The sequence below is a fragment of the Carlito syrichta genome, unplaced genomic scaffold (genome assembly GCF_000164805.1).
Source record: "Carlito syrichta isolate Samal-C Ts95f unplaced genomic scaffold, Tarsius_syrichta-2.0.1 Scaffold308670, whole genome shotgun sequence".
Taxonomy (NCBI): Eukaryota; Metazoa; Chordata; class Mammalia; order Primates; family Tarsiidae; genus Carlito; species Carlito syrichta.
Window position 1 is genome coordinate 487,707 of NW_007252766.1, and position 16,916 is coordinate 504,622.

General features: G+C 39.8%; 1 protein-coding gene across 2 annotated transcripts in view; it reads right to left on the reverse strand.

Annotated features, from left to right (window-relative positions):
* DLAT (dihydrolipoamide S-acetyltransferase) overlaps positions 1–16,916 on the reverse strand; it is a 30,369-nt gene that overhangs the window by 6,091 nt on the left and 7,362 nt on the right. For both annotated transcript variants that reach the window (XM_008065583.2, XM_021716288.1), the window contains exons 7-11: positions 15,417–15,570; positions 7,080–7,147; positions 5,572–5,658; positions 5,152–5,259; positions 2,026–2,141 (exon numbers count right to left, since the gene is read on the reverse strand). In XM_008065583.2, the coding sequence (XP_008063774.1) occupies positions 2,026–2,141; positions 5,152–5,259; positions 5,572–5,658; positions 7,080–7,147; positions 15,417–15,570 (533 nt within the window). The remainder of the gene's footprint in view (positions 1–2,025; positions 2,142–5,151; positions 5,260–5,571; positions 5,659–7,079; positions 7,148–15,416; positions 15,571–16,916) is intronic.

Here is a 16,916-nt window from a genome sequence, read left to right on the forward strand (position 1 = left end):
GTCACACCTCTAGGTTCTACATCTAATTCTAGTTCTCTTGCTATTTCCACCAACATTTGCAGTTACTTCCTCCACTAAAGTCTTTGAACTCCTCAAAGTCATCCATGAGGGTTGCAATCAATTTCTTCCAAACTCCTGTTAAATGTTAATATTTAAACCTCCTCCCGTGAATCACAAATGTTCTAAATGGCATCTAAAATGGTGAATCCTTTTCAGAAGGCTTTTAATCTACTTTGCTCAGGCCAGTCAGAGGAATCACTGTCTATGGCACCTATAGCCTTATGAAAATTTTTTTTTTTTTGAGTCAGGTTCATCACTCTGTTTCCCAAGCTGAGGTACAGTGACGTGGTCACAACACTCACAGCTCATGGCAGCCTTGACCTCAAGGGCCCAAGTGATCCCTCCATCTTGGTATCCTGAGTAGCTGGATGTATACCACCATTCCCAGCTTTTTTTTTTTTTAATTTTTCATAGAGAAAAGGTTTCACCATGTCGCCCCGGCTGGTCTTGAACTCTTAAGATCAAGCAATTCACCCACCTCAGCCTCCTAAAATGCTGCGATTACAGACATGAGCCACTGTGCCCGCCACTATTTCTTAAATAATAAGACTTGAAAGTTGAAATTACTCCTTGAACCATGAGATGCAGAATGGATGTTGTATCAGCAGGCATGAAAATAACATCAATCTCCTTGTGTATCTCCACCTGTGCTCTTGGGTGACCAGGTGCATTCAATGAGCAATACCTTTTGAAAGCCATCTTTTTTGTGAGCAGTAGGTCTCAATAGTGGGCTTAAAATATTCAGTAAACCATGCTTAAACAGGTATACTACCATCTAGGCTTTGTTTTTCCATTTACAGAGCACAATCAGAATAAATTCAGCATAACTCTTAAGGGCCCTGGGACCTTTGGCATAGTAGATAAGCACTGGCCTCAACTTAAAGTCACCAACTGCATTATTCCCTAATAAAAGAGTCAGCTTGTCATTTTGAAGCTTTGGAGCCAGGTATATTAACTTCTCTCTAACTATGGAAGTTCTAGGTTCTTCTTCCCTTTTTCATGTGTAAACTGGGGTCTCACTCTTGTCACCCAGGTTGGTATACAGTGACACAATCATGGCTCAATACAGCCTCAAATTCTGGGCTCAAGCGACCTTCCACCTCAGCCTCCCGAGTAGCTAGGTCTACAGGAGCACACCACTATGCCTGGCTAAGTTTTTATGCTTTTTCTGTAGAGAGGAGGTCTCACTACATTGCCCAGTCTAGTTTCAAACTCCCAGGCTCAAGCAATCCTCCCACCTTGGCCTCTCAAAGTGCTGGGATTACAGGCATAAGCCACCACAGCTGGCCAAGGCTGTTTCATCTACATTGAAAACCTGTTGTTGAGTACAGCCACCTTTATCAAAAATCTTAGCTAGATTTTTCTGGATAACCTGCTGCTACTTCCACATCAGCACCTGCTGTTTCACCTTACATTTCATGTTATTGAGATAGCTTCTTTTCCTTCAACCTCATGAACTAACCTCTGCTAGCTTCAACCTTTTCTTCTTCAGCTTCTTTGCCTCTATCAGCCTTCATAGAATTGAACCGAGTTACGACTTTGCTCTAGATTAGGCTTTGGCATAAGGGAATGTTGTGGCTGGTTTGATTTTCCTATCCAGGCAACTAAAACTTTCTCCATGTCAGCAATAAGGCTGTTTCATTTTCTTACTATTCAAGTGTTCACAAGAGCACTTTTGAAATTTGAGCCCTTAACCTGGGGCACCTGACACTATCTCCAGGTAGACAGCATCAGAACTGAGATGAATTACAGGAATTCACTGCAGAATTGGTGAGTTAGAAATCATTTATTCATTAAATTCAGTAGTATGTCATAGTTATCTTTGTGTTGTTTTCAAACTGTCTCACCTATGGAAGTCACTTCCTCCTCTGTATTCCATTTCTCCTTACCACCTCAACTCCTAGTTATATTTAGATAACACAAGAAAACTGCTGATGGATATGTATCATTCCCAGTTATACTTACTGTCTTATAACTGTGTCCAACCAGGAAGAATTTGCTTCAGGAACTTTTAAACATGCCAAAGCTGAAGCTTTTATGATGAAGTCATTGACAGAAATTTTGCTTTTCCCTTCTAACATCTGTAAAGACAAAAAGAAAAAAAAAACTCTAATTTCTTAAATTCTCTTCCCAAAGAGTGAAACTGTATAATCTGAAAAAAAGTATAGGGAAGAGAATATACAAATACCCTGAGGTGAAAAGAAAAAAATGAAACCAAATGTTAGTTCTTTCATTTTTTAAGTCGGCTTTCACAGCTCTTAAGTTTTCGCTTATCTCAATAAAACCAAAAGCTGGTTCTTTGAAAAGATCAACCAAATGATAATCACAATCACAAAGGTTTAGTTAGACTGACCAAAAAAAGGAGAAGACTCAATTTCTAAAATCAGGAGTGAAATAAGGGACATTACCATCTACCTTACAGAAATAAGAATAATTACAGAGAATACTATGAACAACTATATGCCAACAAATTAGCCCAAATGAAATGCACAAATTCTTAGAAAAATACAAACTACCAGGCAGGGTGTGGTGGCTCAAGCCTGTAATACCAGCACTTTGGGAGACCAAGGCGAGAGGATTGCCTGAGTCCAGGGGTTTGAGACCAGCCTGGGCAACTTGGTGAGACCTCATCTCTACAACAAATCAAAAAATTAGCCAGGTATAGTGGCACGCATCTGTAGTTCCAGCTACTTGGAAGGCTGAGGTGGAAGGATTGCCTGAACCCAGTAGGTGGAGGCTGTGGTGGTCGTGAGTGTGCCACTGCACTCCGGCCTGGGCAACAGAGTGAGACTCTGACTCAAAAAACAAAAAGAAATACAAACTACCAAAAACTGAAACAAGAAGAAAGAAAAACTCTGAATAGATCTAATAACCAGCAAAGAGAATGAATTGGTAATTTAAAAACTACCCACATAAAAAGCCAGAATCAAATGGCTTCACTGGTCTATTCTACCAAGCATTTAAAGAATTAATACAGATTCTTCACAAATTTTCCCCCAAAAAAAAGAAGTGCAAGAAGCAATCCCCCATGCATGCTATGAGGCCAGTATTAGCCTGATACCAAAACCAAGGGCATTACAAGAAAGAAACCCAAAATCTTCACACTAATATCTCTTATGAAATAGATGTAAAAATCCTCAACAAAATACTCACAAACAAAACTCAGCAATATATAAAAAGAATCATTCACCATGACCAAATGGGATTTATCCCAGGAAAGCAAGGTTTGCTTAACATCTAAAAATGAGTTAATGTAATAATGTCCTCATAGAATAAATTACAAAAAACACACGACCATCTCAGCAGACATAGAAAAAGCTTTTGATAAAATACCCCTTTTCATGATTCAAACACTCTACAAACTAGGAACAGGAAGGAACTTCCTCTACCTGATGATAAAACAGATCTTAGGTCTGATTACAATTGTAATCAGACCTAATGGTCAAAGAGTTATTTCCCATAAAATCAAGAATAAGACAAAGATATCTTGCCACTTCTATTCAACATTGTACTAGAGGAGCTGGCTAGCCGATTAGGCAAGAAAAGGAAATAAAAGGCATACAGATCAAAATGGAGAAAGCAGAGCTTTGGTCCCCCTCCCCTACCTTGGGGAGGTGAATATTCTCTCTCTAATTTACTTTCTAAATAAACTATACTTTGCAAACTAAAAAAAAAAAAAAAGAAAAAAGTAAAATTATCTCTATTTGCAGATGACATGACCTTGTTTATAGAATATCCTAAGAAACACATTTAAAAAACTATAAGAACTAATAAGTGAGTTCAGTAAGGTTGCAGGATATAAGATCAATATAGAAAAATCAACTGTTTATCATAATTGATTGATTCAGTCAGTTACGGATCACACTACAGATCACACTTCTTGTTCTACTCTAAGCCCCCTTCTCACTACTGCATTTGACTTGACTAGTCTTAAAAAAAAAATCAACTGTACATCTCATACAGCAGCAATGAACAATGTGAAAATGAAATTTAGAAAATAATTCCATTTGTAATAATAAAGTACACTCTAAAAACTATTAAAAAAATCAATAAAAGACATTGAAGAAGACCTAACTAAATGAAGAGATATCCCATGTGCATGGATGGAAAGACAATATTGTTAGAATAGCAACACTATAAATTGATCTACAGATTCAATGTAATCCATATCAAAACCTCAACTGGCTTCACTGCAGAAATACATAAGCTATACCTAAAATTCATTTAGCATTGCAAATGACTCAGACAAAATGATACTGAGAAAGAACAAAGACTTATAGTTTCTAATTTTAAAACTTTCTACAAAGCTACAGTAATCAAAACTGTGGAACTGGCAAAAGGATAGACATATAGACTGATGGAATAGAACTGAGATTACGCAAATAAACTCTTACATATATGACTAATTGATAAGGACACCAAGATAATTCAATAGGGAAAGAAAAGAATAATCTTTTCTAAGTATGGTACTGGGATAAAGTGAATAACTGCTCACATGCAAAAGAATAAAGTTGGATTCTTTTCTCAGACCTCCCACAAAAATTAACTTAGAACAGAGCAAAGACCTAAAAGTCAGAGGCAAAACTATAAAACTTTTTTTTATTTTGAGTTGGAGTCTCACTCTTGTCATGCAGGCTGGAGTGCAGTGGTATGCTCATGGCCACCACAGTAAAACTCTTATAAGGAAACATAAGCAACATAAATCTTCATGATCTTAGATTGGGCAATAGTTTGATACCAAAAACACAAAATAAAAATAGATAAATTGGACATAATCAGCATTAAAAATTCTGTGCTTCAAAGCACACCATCAAGAAAGTAAAAAGATAACCCAAAGAAAGGGAGAAAATTCTTGCAAATCATATATCCATAAAGGACTTGTATGTAGAGTACACAATGATCTATGCACAATAATGAAAAGATAATTAACTCAATGAAAAAATGAACAAAGGATCTGAATAGGCATTTTTACATTTATTTTACATCACCAGCTGGCATAATGTAACAAAATACATGGGTAAATATGTAAATGTGCAGTGGGAAAGACAAAATTTTTGAAATTTAGAGAGTGGGAATTTCCAGACCTTTTACCTTATTAAGTTCTTTCCGTACCAACAAAACTTCTCCCATATTTACATCAATAGAAAGGTAATAATGAGGTATAGTTTGCTTTGATTGCATTAATCGCTGTGCAATAACCTGAAACCAAAGAGATTAAAAAATCAATTATCTTGAGTTAAGACCTTACCTAATTCAGGGCTCTGTGTCTCTTCACCTTGCCCTCTGATACCTCAAGCATTACCAGAGTTGAAAGATGGAGGATGCACCATAATTTAGCACCTTCTAACAGATTTAACCAGAACAAAGGATTGTGTTTATCCCAAGTATTCAATTGGCCAAATCAAACTTCCTTTCAACTAATATTCCCAAATGAAAAAACCTTTGTTAGTGTTTTAAAACTATGGATGCCCCCAGTAACTCCTTGGTTCCAGATTATGGTAATGCTCTTACTCGACGAATGTTGCTGATTGGGATATCTGTGAAGACACCTGTAGGAACTGGTGCTACTGCAGGGGGAGGCACAGCAGCTGCTGGGGCCTATGAGAAAAAAGAAAAAGCTCTTAGTAACAGTGGATCGATCTTAGCACAAGCACCTGGGAAAGACTTTTATAGATTGCAAGGTAAAAAACAAGTTTTATAGCCAGGCATGGTGGCTCAAGCCTGTAATCCCAGCACTTTGAGAGGCCAAGGTGAGAGGACTGCCTAAGCTCAGGGGTTTGAGACCAGTCTGGGCAACTAGGTGAGAGCTCGTGTCTACAATAAGTCAAAAAATTAGTCGGGCATTGTACCGCACACCTATAGTTCCAGCTACCTGGAAGGCTGAGGTGGAGGGATCGCCTGAGACCAGGAGATTGAGGCTGTGGTGGCCGTTAGCAAGCTATTGCACTCCAGCCTGGACAACAGGGTGAAACTCTGACTCAAAAAAAAAAAAAAGTTTTGTAGAAAAATGGACAGTTCTAGTCCCAGGCAGCAAAAATGACTTGAATTTAGACTACTTAAGAGTTGTGGCCAGGCTCGGTGGCTCAGCTTGTAATCCCAGCACTTTGGGAGGCTGAGGTGAGTGGATTGCCTGAGCCCACGGGTTCGAGACCCACCAGGGCAACTTGGTGAGACCTCATCTCTACAATAAATAAAAAATTAGCCAGGCGTGGTAGCATGTGCCTGTAGTTCCAGCTACTTGGAAGGTTGAGGCGGAAGGATTGCCAGAGCCCAGCAGGTTGAGGCTGCGGTGGCCCCCAGCAACCACTGCACTCCAGCCTGTGTGACAGAGTGACACTCAAACTAAAAAAAAAAAAAAAAGTTGTATTTTTAGCTTTCTAAATAATTCTGAAATCATGTTTTAAGTGTCATCTTTCTTTGTGCCAGAGGATGTTCAATGACCAGTTTATGTCAAAATAAGTTTCTTTTTGCAAAATTATCTTCAATAAAAACAATCAAAGCATACTTATTGTTCTTTTGAGTCAGACTCTCACTGTGCTGCCCAGGCTGGAGTTTAGTGGCATGATCATGGCTCATCACAGTCTCCAACCTCTGGGCTCCAGCGATTCTCCTGTGTCAACCCCCTGAGTAGCTGGGACTACAAGTAAGCATCACTACATCCAGCTAATTTTTTTTTTTTTTAGGAGAGATGAGGTCTCCCTATGTTGCCCAGAAAGCAATGAAAGCATTCTTGCATTAAAAGGGTTAAGAAATAAATATAAAGAAGCTAATTCATCAGGTATCATAAGTAATCTAGAGATGATGTAAAGTATTCAGGAGGGTGTGGGTAACATATGCAAAAACTGCACCATTTTATATGAGTGACTTGAGCATCAAGGATTGTGATATCTGAAAGGGGTTCCTGAAATCAACTTCCCATGGATACTCAGGGTATTGTTAACCATCTGAAATTACAAGAAAACATAGTCCTGATCGAGCTGTAAGGACAAATTGCAAAAAAAAAAACACATGTAACTCACAGGAGCAGCTTTAGTAGGCACAAAAGAGTCAACGTCCTTTTTGGTGATTCTACCATCTGGTCCTGTCCCTGGAAAAAAATACATAAACATCACATACATGACAGCATACCACAGGGTTCCTAAAGATCAGCATTGACATCCAAAAGTACAAGTTCCTAAGGGTTTGCCACACTCTGAAGAGATCACAGCCTTAACCCTGCCCTTAAGGTCCTCCCTGAGAATACTCGCTTTTGTCAATTATTATTATTATGATTATGTTTTAAAGAGACAGAGTCTGGCCGGGTGCAGTGGGTCATGCCTATAATACCAGCAGTTTAAGAGGCTGAGGTAGGAGGACTACTTGAGCCTAGGAGTCTGAGACAAGCCTAGGCAACACAGCAAAATCTCATCTCTACAGAAAACAAAAAACTAGCCAGGCATGTTGGCATGTGCCTGTAGTGTCAGCTACTTGGGAGACTGAGGTGGAAGGATTGCCCGAGCCCAGAAGGTCAAGGCTGCAGTGAGCCATGATTGTGCCATTCCAATCTAACCTGGGAGAGAGAGAGAGAGAGAGAGAGAGAGAGAGAGAATCTCACTCTGTCACCCAGGCTGGTGTGCAATGGTGCGATGCTGGTTCACTGCAGCCCCTCTGAATTCAAGCAATCCTCCCCGCTTGGTCTCCCAAAGTGATGGTATTACAGGTGTAAGCTATCATACCAGGTCTGTTGCGGGTCTTGTAACTACTACAAATATTCTTTTATCTATTTCTCTTTTAGAGTTTTATCTAATTTAGTTCTATTTTTTTTCATCTTCTTTGCTTTTAAATTGGGAAATAATGGCATAAGAATAATGCTGGGCAGTTTATACCTCCAAAAGAAAAACTATTGACTTCCTCTTGGTTAGCTCCAAAAAAAACCTTTCCTTATCTCTGAAACAGATCTCACACAGGGTCTGGATTCAATTGACCATAAAGAATTCCCTTTGCACAGGGTTGCCAGGTATGAAAATGATTATACCGGACAAATCAGGGAAGTATATTTTTTACCCCAAAGGAGCTCAAATAACTCTTAATTGCAATTATCTCATCTTTAGAATCATTCATTCCTTATGTGGTCTCCAACATACACAGCATCCTCCCAGGAGCCAAGGCTCTAAGTTGGTCCGTGCCAGAAACAATGAAGGAAACAAGTACAATGTCACATACAAGGAATGCTCTCTCAATAGGCTTTATTTTATTTTGCTTTTCGAGCTGGAGTCTTATTCTGCCACCCAGGCTGGAGTATAGTGCCACGCTCATGGCCACTGCAGCCTCAACCTACTGGGCTCAGGCAATCCTTCCACCTCAGTCTTCCAAGGTGGAATTATAGGCACACACCACCAAGCCCAACGAATTTTTTGATTTATAGTAGAGATGAGGTCTCGCCAAGTTGCCCAGGTTGGTTGATTTTATTTATATTGATTTTCTTTTCTCCTCCCATCTATAACCTCTTACACTAAATTTTAAACCCAAGTAGATAATCCTGACCTTTGAAATTTTAAGGAGCTTCATAATAAAGTTATTAGAATACCTTTTACACTGGCCCACTTCTAGGAAAAAATTTGATCAAACTGATTCGTCTTCCCCGAAGGCAAACTTTAAAAAGGACTCTCATGGTGTGAAGTTCTTCCCTATTCCTTTACTTCAGTACGAGAACTAAGTTGGCTAGAACTGTGTTTATCTTCAGCAGGAACTCTAGAACAGAGGCGGCAGTACCCCTGTTAGATTCTCCTCCTTTATGAAAGACAGAAACCATAACCACCGCTTATAACCAAGGCTCATCTAGGCACTACAGCCCCTCAAGGAGAGGGCTCCCGTAGTGCCACCTGCCTTATGTTAAGTTTCAGCACCCACAAGAATTTTCTGACTATTAGGAGTTAGTTAAAACCTTTTAAACCCTTTTGTCCGACTCCCTAGGTGGCACAACAGGCCATCATAAAGCAATACAGTATAAAGAACACTGGACTAGATGCAAAAATGTAGAGTTCTTGTCAAACATAAACTAGATAAATGACTACAGTCACTTAACCTCATCTGGCCTTCCGTCTCATCTATGGGATGGAGATTATAATACCAGCCCCTGCTCACAGGAATGTTGTAAAGTTAAAATGAAATAATGATGTGAGAGTGCTTTATACCAAAGAAATGTAAAATATCAAATGGGTAGCATGAAACAAATCAACCCCTGACTATCAGTGTTAAGGCTTTAACACAAATTCTCCCTACATGGTTACATTTTAGTCAAATTTGCTAAGCAATTTCTCCCTCTATTCAACTTTTTCCCTTAGTATTTCCCTAAATGGATTTTTTTTTTTCTCTCTCTCTCTCTCAAGATGTTCAAGGTAGGGATAGGAGGAAAGTGTCCTGTCCTCTCTGTGCATAACCACTTCTAAATCTTCCTCCTTTCAAAAACCTCAACTCCCTTTGAAGTTCAAGCCATCTGGCTATATTAACCTACTCCTCTTTCATTTTATTTATTTATTTTTTTGAGTTGGAGTCTCACTTCGTCACCTAGGCTGCAGTGCAGTGGCATGCTCAGGTCACTCCAGAGTCAACCTCCTGGGTTCAGATGATCCTTCTGCCTCAGCTTTCCAAGTAGCCAGAACTACAGGCGTGTGCTACCATGCCCAGCTATTTTTTAATTTATTGTAGAGACACGGTCTTGCCAAGTTGCCCGGGCTGGTCTCAAACCCACGAGTTCAGGCAGTCCACTCGCCCAGGCCTCACAAAGTGCTGAGATCACAGGCTGAGTCACCGAGCCCGGCCAATCTATTCCTCTTCACTGCCTGTCTCTCATTTACCAATTTGTAATTACTCTCATTTATTCAGATTAAATTGCATCCTAGCTCACTTTCTTCTTGGGAACCCAAATCCACCTAATACTCAAACTTTGTTCTTTTACCTACTCAATTCCAACTCTTTTCTCTTCCACCCATAAGAGCCCCCAACTTCTAAGGCCAAATCCTAGACTGTGTTATCACTAGTGCTTACGGACAGGCAAGGCAGCTCATGCCTATAATCCCAGCATTTTAGGAGGCCAAGGTGAGAGGACTGCCTAAGCCCAGGGTTCAAGATCAGCCTGCGCAACATGGTAAGACCTCCTCTCTACAATAAATCAAAAAATTAGCTGGGCATGGTGGCATGTGCCTGTAGTTCCAGCTACTTGGAAGGCTGAGGTAGACGGATCAGCTGAGCCCAGCAGGTCGAGGCGTCAGTAGCCATGAGCGTGGACTGCACTCCAGCCTGGGCAACAGAGTGAGACTCCAATTCATTAAAAAGAGAGAGAGAGAAAATCACTAATACTTACATATCTCTGAAACCTAGAATTCAAACAACCCTCTCTTTGACTACCATTACCATGGTATAATAAAAAACACATTTGGTCTTTATTCTAAGTTTTTGGTATGAAGCACCTAAAACCTTTGGAATTTCCTGAGTGATAAGAGTATACTTTGTTATTGATAATGAGCTCCTCCTGCCCCTACCAGAGAGGTGACTCAAGGTGGGGCCTCCAAAACAGCTTCAGGATAGTGCTGGTCAGCAGAAAAACCAAACACTCAATTAGAGTGAAAACTTTCCACCACCACTCTTTGAGAGAAGGAGACTGCAGATTGAGTTTGATGACCAATGAGTCTATCAATCACGTCTTTGTAATAAAACCACTATGAAAATAAAAATTTTTGAACAGCAAGATTCTGACAGTTTCTGGGCTGGTGAACATGTTAATGTGTGGGTAGGATGGCTTGACCAGAGAGGGACAGATGCTCTGTGTGCCCAGCCCCCCCACCCCATACCTTGCCCTATTCATTGCTTCCATTTGGCTCTTCCTGAACTGTATCCTTTATAATAAATCTGCAATAGTAAGTAAAAGTACATTTCTGAGTTCTGTGGGTTGTTCTTGCAAATCAATTAACCTGAAGCCAGCGTCCTGGGAACTCCTGATTTAAAGTTAGTGAGTCAGAAGTATAAGTGGGTCCTGGCATCTGAAGTAGTACTGAGCCTTCCCTTACACCTGTGGAGTCTGATGCTAATTCTGGGTAGTTAGCATCAAAACTGGATTGTACTGCTGGACACCTAGTTGTCCAAAGATTGACTGTTGCTGTGGAAAGTCTCCTAACACCTGATGTCAGAAAACACCACGCCACTGCTGATGCTCTCAAGTTCACTTAGTCTAGACTACTCCTTCCTCCCACTGCAAAATCTCCTCCACCTCATCAAGACTTCCACTCCACTGACTCTTCTACTCTCATTATGTATTCCCTCCCTTGTGTCTTCACTTCCCTCCTTACCCAGCTTACATTCTATGGATTAGTGTTATAACAATTCCCCTGGAAAACTCTAAAACAAGGGGTTTGCCTTCTCAGTGCCAGCATCTGAGTAGCTTAGAGTTGCTAGGGGAAAACTACATATCTGGCTAACTGACTGCACTATAAATTCAGAACCATAAACCTAAAATGGAAACGCAAAACTGCCCAGATATTTAATTATATTTCCCTTAAATTCACCTTTCCCATCTCTGATAATACTACTTCACGATCTGCCTAACCTCAAGCCTTACCCTCCAGCTGATACCCTCACTTCAAACTGTATTGATAAAACAGTAGCAACCGTTCTCTCCTCATCTTCACCACCAAACCTATAAACCCATCTTACATTCTCTTCAGTCCTATACAAGCAGGTAAAATGTCCTTAATTCCTGTCAAAGGCCAATTCCACCCCTTCTTACACTCTCAAGCACTCTGTTCCTTGCTGCATTACCTTGACTTTAATTTAATCCCCTTCTGCATCATCAACGTATGCCTTTCTATGAGACCACTGGTTCTCAACCAGGCCAATTTTGCCCCCCAGTGAACATCTAGCAATGTCTGAAGACATTTTGGTTGTCATGAGTGAGAAATGAGAACTGCTACTACCATCTAGCGAGTAGGAACCAAAAACTGCTAAACAATGCATAGGACATACCCCCACAGCAAAGAATTATCTAGCCAAAAATATCCATGGTGCCAAAGTTGAGAAACTGTGTACTAGATTCATTCTACTATCTTCAAAAGCCCTCTCTTTAGCCCATATCCCCTAAAGCTACATCTCATTCTATGCCTCCCTTCATAGCAAAGCTTCCTGAATTTAATTTTCCACAAATGCTTTCCACTTCTTCATTCACTTTTTGACTGGCTTCCACCCCAACCTTTCTTCTGAAATTACTGTTGTCAAATCCCCAGATCCAAGCCTTGACCAAGGTCTGTAAATTCTATGTTAAAAATGTTTTGTTTTGTTTTTTTTTGAGTTGGAGTTTCACTCTGTCACCCAGACTGGAGTGCAGTGGCACGCTCACGGCCACCACAGCCTCAACCTGCTGGGCTCAGGTGATCCTTCCACCCCAGCATTCCAAGTAGCTGGAACTACAGGTGTGTACTACCAGGCCTAGCTATTTTTTTTTACTATAGAGATTAGGTCTCATCAAGTTGCCCAGGCTGATCTCAAACCTGCAGACTCAGGCAATCCACTCACTTCGGCTTCCCAAAAAGTTGGGATTACAGGCTGAGCCACCAAGCCTGGCCTAAAAATGTGTCTTAAAGCTGTTTGTTTCTTTCCATTTCCACTACCTTTCTCTAAGCCACTATCACCTCCAGCAACAGCATCTTAACAGGTGCCCTGACTTTCATTTAATTCACAGAACAGTCAAAATCTTTTGAAAACATGAAGCATTTTATTTCACTTCCTTGCTAAATCTCATTGGCTTCCTACTGTACTTTAAATAAAATCTGAATTCTTTTTCATGGTCTGTAAGGTCCTCTATGTTCTCATCCCTGTGTTTCTCTCCAGTCTCATCTCCTGTCACTAGACCCTTTACTCACTATGCTGCAGTAACACTGGTCTCCTTTACGCTCCTCAAGCAGGCTAAGCTCTTTCCCACTTCAGACTGCACGGCTGATCTCTCTTCCCAAAGCGCTCTTTCCCTAGTACTTCACATGGTTGGCTCAAGCTGACTCCTCATCTTTCATATCAAACCAAATGTCACCCCATCAGAAAGATCTTCCCCTAACCACCATGTCTAAAAGTAGTCACAACTGCACACGCCTCCATCCACCTTGTCACTTACTAGTATATCAGTTTAGTTCTTTCTTGGCATTTAATTACTCTTATTTAATAAAAGAGTATTATCATTATAGCTAATAGCTAGTTATGCTTTCTCCATATCCTGGTACCATTCATTAACTTATTAAATCCTCACAACCTATAAGGTATTATTTTTACATGCAAGTGAGGATACTGAGATACAAAAGGTCACACTGAGGTTCAAACTCAAGCATTCCAGCTCCAGAGTCTACACTCTTACCTACTATGCTATAGTCTCGTTCTGCTCATTTGATTGTTTATATTTAGTCACATAAGCAGCTGAAACTGAAATCTTATACATCTGATGAGCAAGTGTCTGATATATAGACAGTACTCAGTGGATACTTAAGTAATAATAAATGAATCACTTAACTCTGCATGGTAAGGATAGTGGAATTTCCTACTTACATCTTTTGTAAGGTAGCCAGTGTTGCTAAATATCTAATAATGACCCTTCCTTATTTTTCTAAAAATTTCAGAATTATTAACCCAGTTCCTCCTCCCTTTAAAAGCTATTCCAACTTACATTGCTGCTCCTGATTCTAAACACATGTACATAAATAACGGCAACATACTAGTGAAGTAACACTAATTAAAAAAAAAGTCTTTCAATATTATAAGAATCCTCTGAAGTCCAAACAATTTTATAATATTCTATTCCTGTGTCTTGGGATTGGCTTGCCTTCTAATCACAAAATATCAGATTGCCGACAGGTGATAACCAGCACTGAGAGGTCACAAATGGACAACTGAGGAAATAACTATATTTTTCTTAATAATTAAGAACGGCATAGCACAAAAATAAAAGGCAGCATAGGATAGTGGGAAGAAAACAGATTTCAGAGTTAAACAAATCCAGATTTAAATTACAACTTTACTACTTAATAGGAAGGAAGATCCTTAGGAGTCTGTTTATTTATCCAAAAAATAGGGAATAATAATTCTCACTTCGAGGAGTGTTATACACATTAAATGTGGTTAAATTACTAGTACATAGTACCGACATCACACCCCAAGAACAGTAATTTCCTCCCTTTTCCAAATAAGTATCTTAACTACCTTAAATTAAATTTTAGCTTTGGTTCAAAAACAGCTACATTGAAGTGTCGGGTAATAACAATGTGAATGACAACTAACATGTATTGAGTATTTACTATATGTATATAGTTCTAAGCATTTCATTTAATTATAATTCATTTAATTGTCACAATTCTATATGATGTACATTACTATCTCAGTTTTAAGATGGGCAAGTAATTGATCTAAAGATATATACAGGCTCGGTGGCTCAGCCTGTAATCCCGTGCCTTGGGAGGCTGAAGTGAGTAGATTGCCTGAGCCTGCGGGTTCGAGACCCACCTGGGCAGGCGAGACCTCATCTCTACAATAAATCAAAAAAATTAGCTGGGCATGGTAGCGTGCGCCTGTAGTTTCAGCTACTTGGAAGGCTGAGGCAGGAGGATCACCGGAGCCCAGCAGGTCGAGGCTGCGGTGGCCAGGAGTGACCACTGCACTCCAGTCTGGGCGACAGAGTGAGACTCCAACTCAAAAAAATAAAAAATAAAGATAAACACAATTTAAGCAATTAACCTAGAGACATATTACAGAGAAAATGATAAAGCTGGAAATAAATTCTAGATAGTCTGATTCTAGACCCCATGCTCTTATTGTTAAGTTACACTTGTATTTGGAAAGAGACAGACAAATATGGCATTCTCCCTTGCCCATAGGGAGCTCTAATTTAATTTTATATAAATTCTATTATTTTAAATCAGTTCAAATCATTCCAACTTCATGTTCTGTTTTGCTCTGCTTACTGCTACATTCAGTCAACCTAGCACTAATAGAAATTTTTTCTTATTAAACAATCAAGTCCCAACCCAACATTGCTGAATAAGCACATATACTTTCACTGACTATTAAGCAGTTCCCACAAATAGAGGAGAGTCAAAAAAGGTATCTAAAATGTATAGGTAAATCCTTGATAGACTAAATAAAGCACAATAAAAGTTTCCCTACTCTATGGTGGCAGCAAGAGAGATATTTCCCTCTCTTCAGATATAATTATTAACCATTCTCACCACTATCTCAATTCATCCTACTATCCCAGTTAAGGGTACTATGTAAGTTGTAGTTTCTGGTCTTAAAGAGGAAATTCAACTACATTTTAACTTTACAACCCCATTTCATAGAAACAGATTTACCTTTTACTTGTGTAAGGTCAATCCCTTTCTCTGCTGCCAACTTCTTTGCAAGAGGGCTAACAAACACTCTTCCCTTTGGTCCAGCAGGAGTAGCTGGGGAGGGCGCTGACGGTGCAGGGGCTAAAGGTTGGGGAGCTGGAGGAACAGCGGCCACCTTTTGAAAAAAATTACAATTTGTTAATTCACCATGTCAAAGATGGGTCTAAAATATTAAGAGTTTGCATTTTATTAACAAATTAAAGGTGTTTTAATAATTTTCATCTTTTGTCTGAAGATCATAATGTACTTTTTTCCTGCTTAACCAATGTAATACAGCAACATGAATGACAAGAACGATACTTCTATATCAAAGATAGAGCAAAGTCAAGCTGGGCTCAGTGGCTCAGATGGGTGGATTGCCTGAGCCTGCAGGTTCAAGACCCGCCTGGGCAACTTGGCAAGACCTCATCTCTACAATAAATCAAAAAATTAGCCGGGCGTGGTAGTGCGTGCCTGTAGTTCCAGCTACTTGGAAGGCTGAGGCAGAAGGATCGCCGGAGCCCAGCAGGTTGAGGCTGCGGTGGCTGGGAGCAGTCTGGGCGACAGAGTGAGATTTCAACTCAAAAAAAAAAGATAGAGCAAAGTCAAGTTATTGTATTCCATGGCAACATGGTATAGAATCTGTGTGTGTGTAGAATTTAACACTGCTGACAGTGTATAATATCCTTACAGACTTTCTTCACTTTAATCTCTTGTCACTTCTTTATTCTCATTCTCTTACTATGAACATGGATTGTTTTCACTTAACCTAATTTCAAAACATAGGCAAGGTGTGGTGGCTCATGCCTGCAATCTCAGCACTTTGGGAGATAGAGGAGGACTGCCTGAGGCCAGGGATTTGAGACCAGCCTGGGCAACTTTGTGAGACCTCATCTCTACAAAAAATAAATAAATAAATAAATAAATTAGCCAGGCATGGTGGTGTGCCTATAGTTCCAGCTACCTGGAAGGCTGAGGCAGGATTGCCTGAGCCCAACAGGTCAAAGCTGCAGTAGCCATGAGCGTGCCACTGCACTCCAGCCTGGGTGACAGAGTGAGACCCTAACTCAAAAAAAAGGGTATACATATATAATATGTACTATATATATATATTATATAATTTTTTTATATAATTTTATATATATATAAAATTATGCCAGAAAGGACCATGTTGAAAAGTATCTTAACAAACGCTGTAACGTGTCAGCTCCCCATGAATATACAGGAGTCAAATTAAGTTTCCTCCAATAGATATGTGTATGCAGTTGAAGCTCACATGACCTCAGCATCTGCAGAGCTTCATTATAAATGTTATCTATGCTTGGAGTTAATACAAGTTTATGTTATAGGTATATAGTGTATAGTGTAAAGTATATGATGATGGGGTCAGGTGCAGTGACTCACACCTGTAATCCTAGCACTTTGGGAGGCCAAGGTGGGAGCAGTGCTTAAGCCCAGGAGTATAAGACCAGCCTGGGCAAC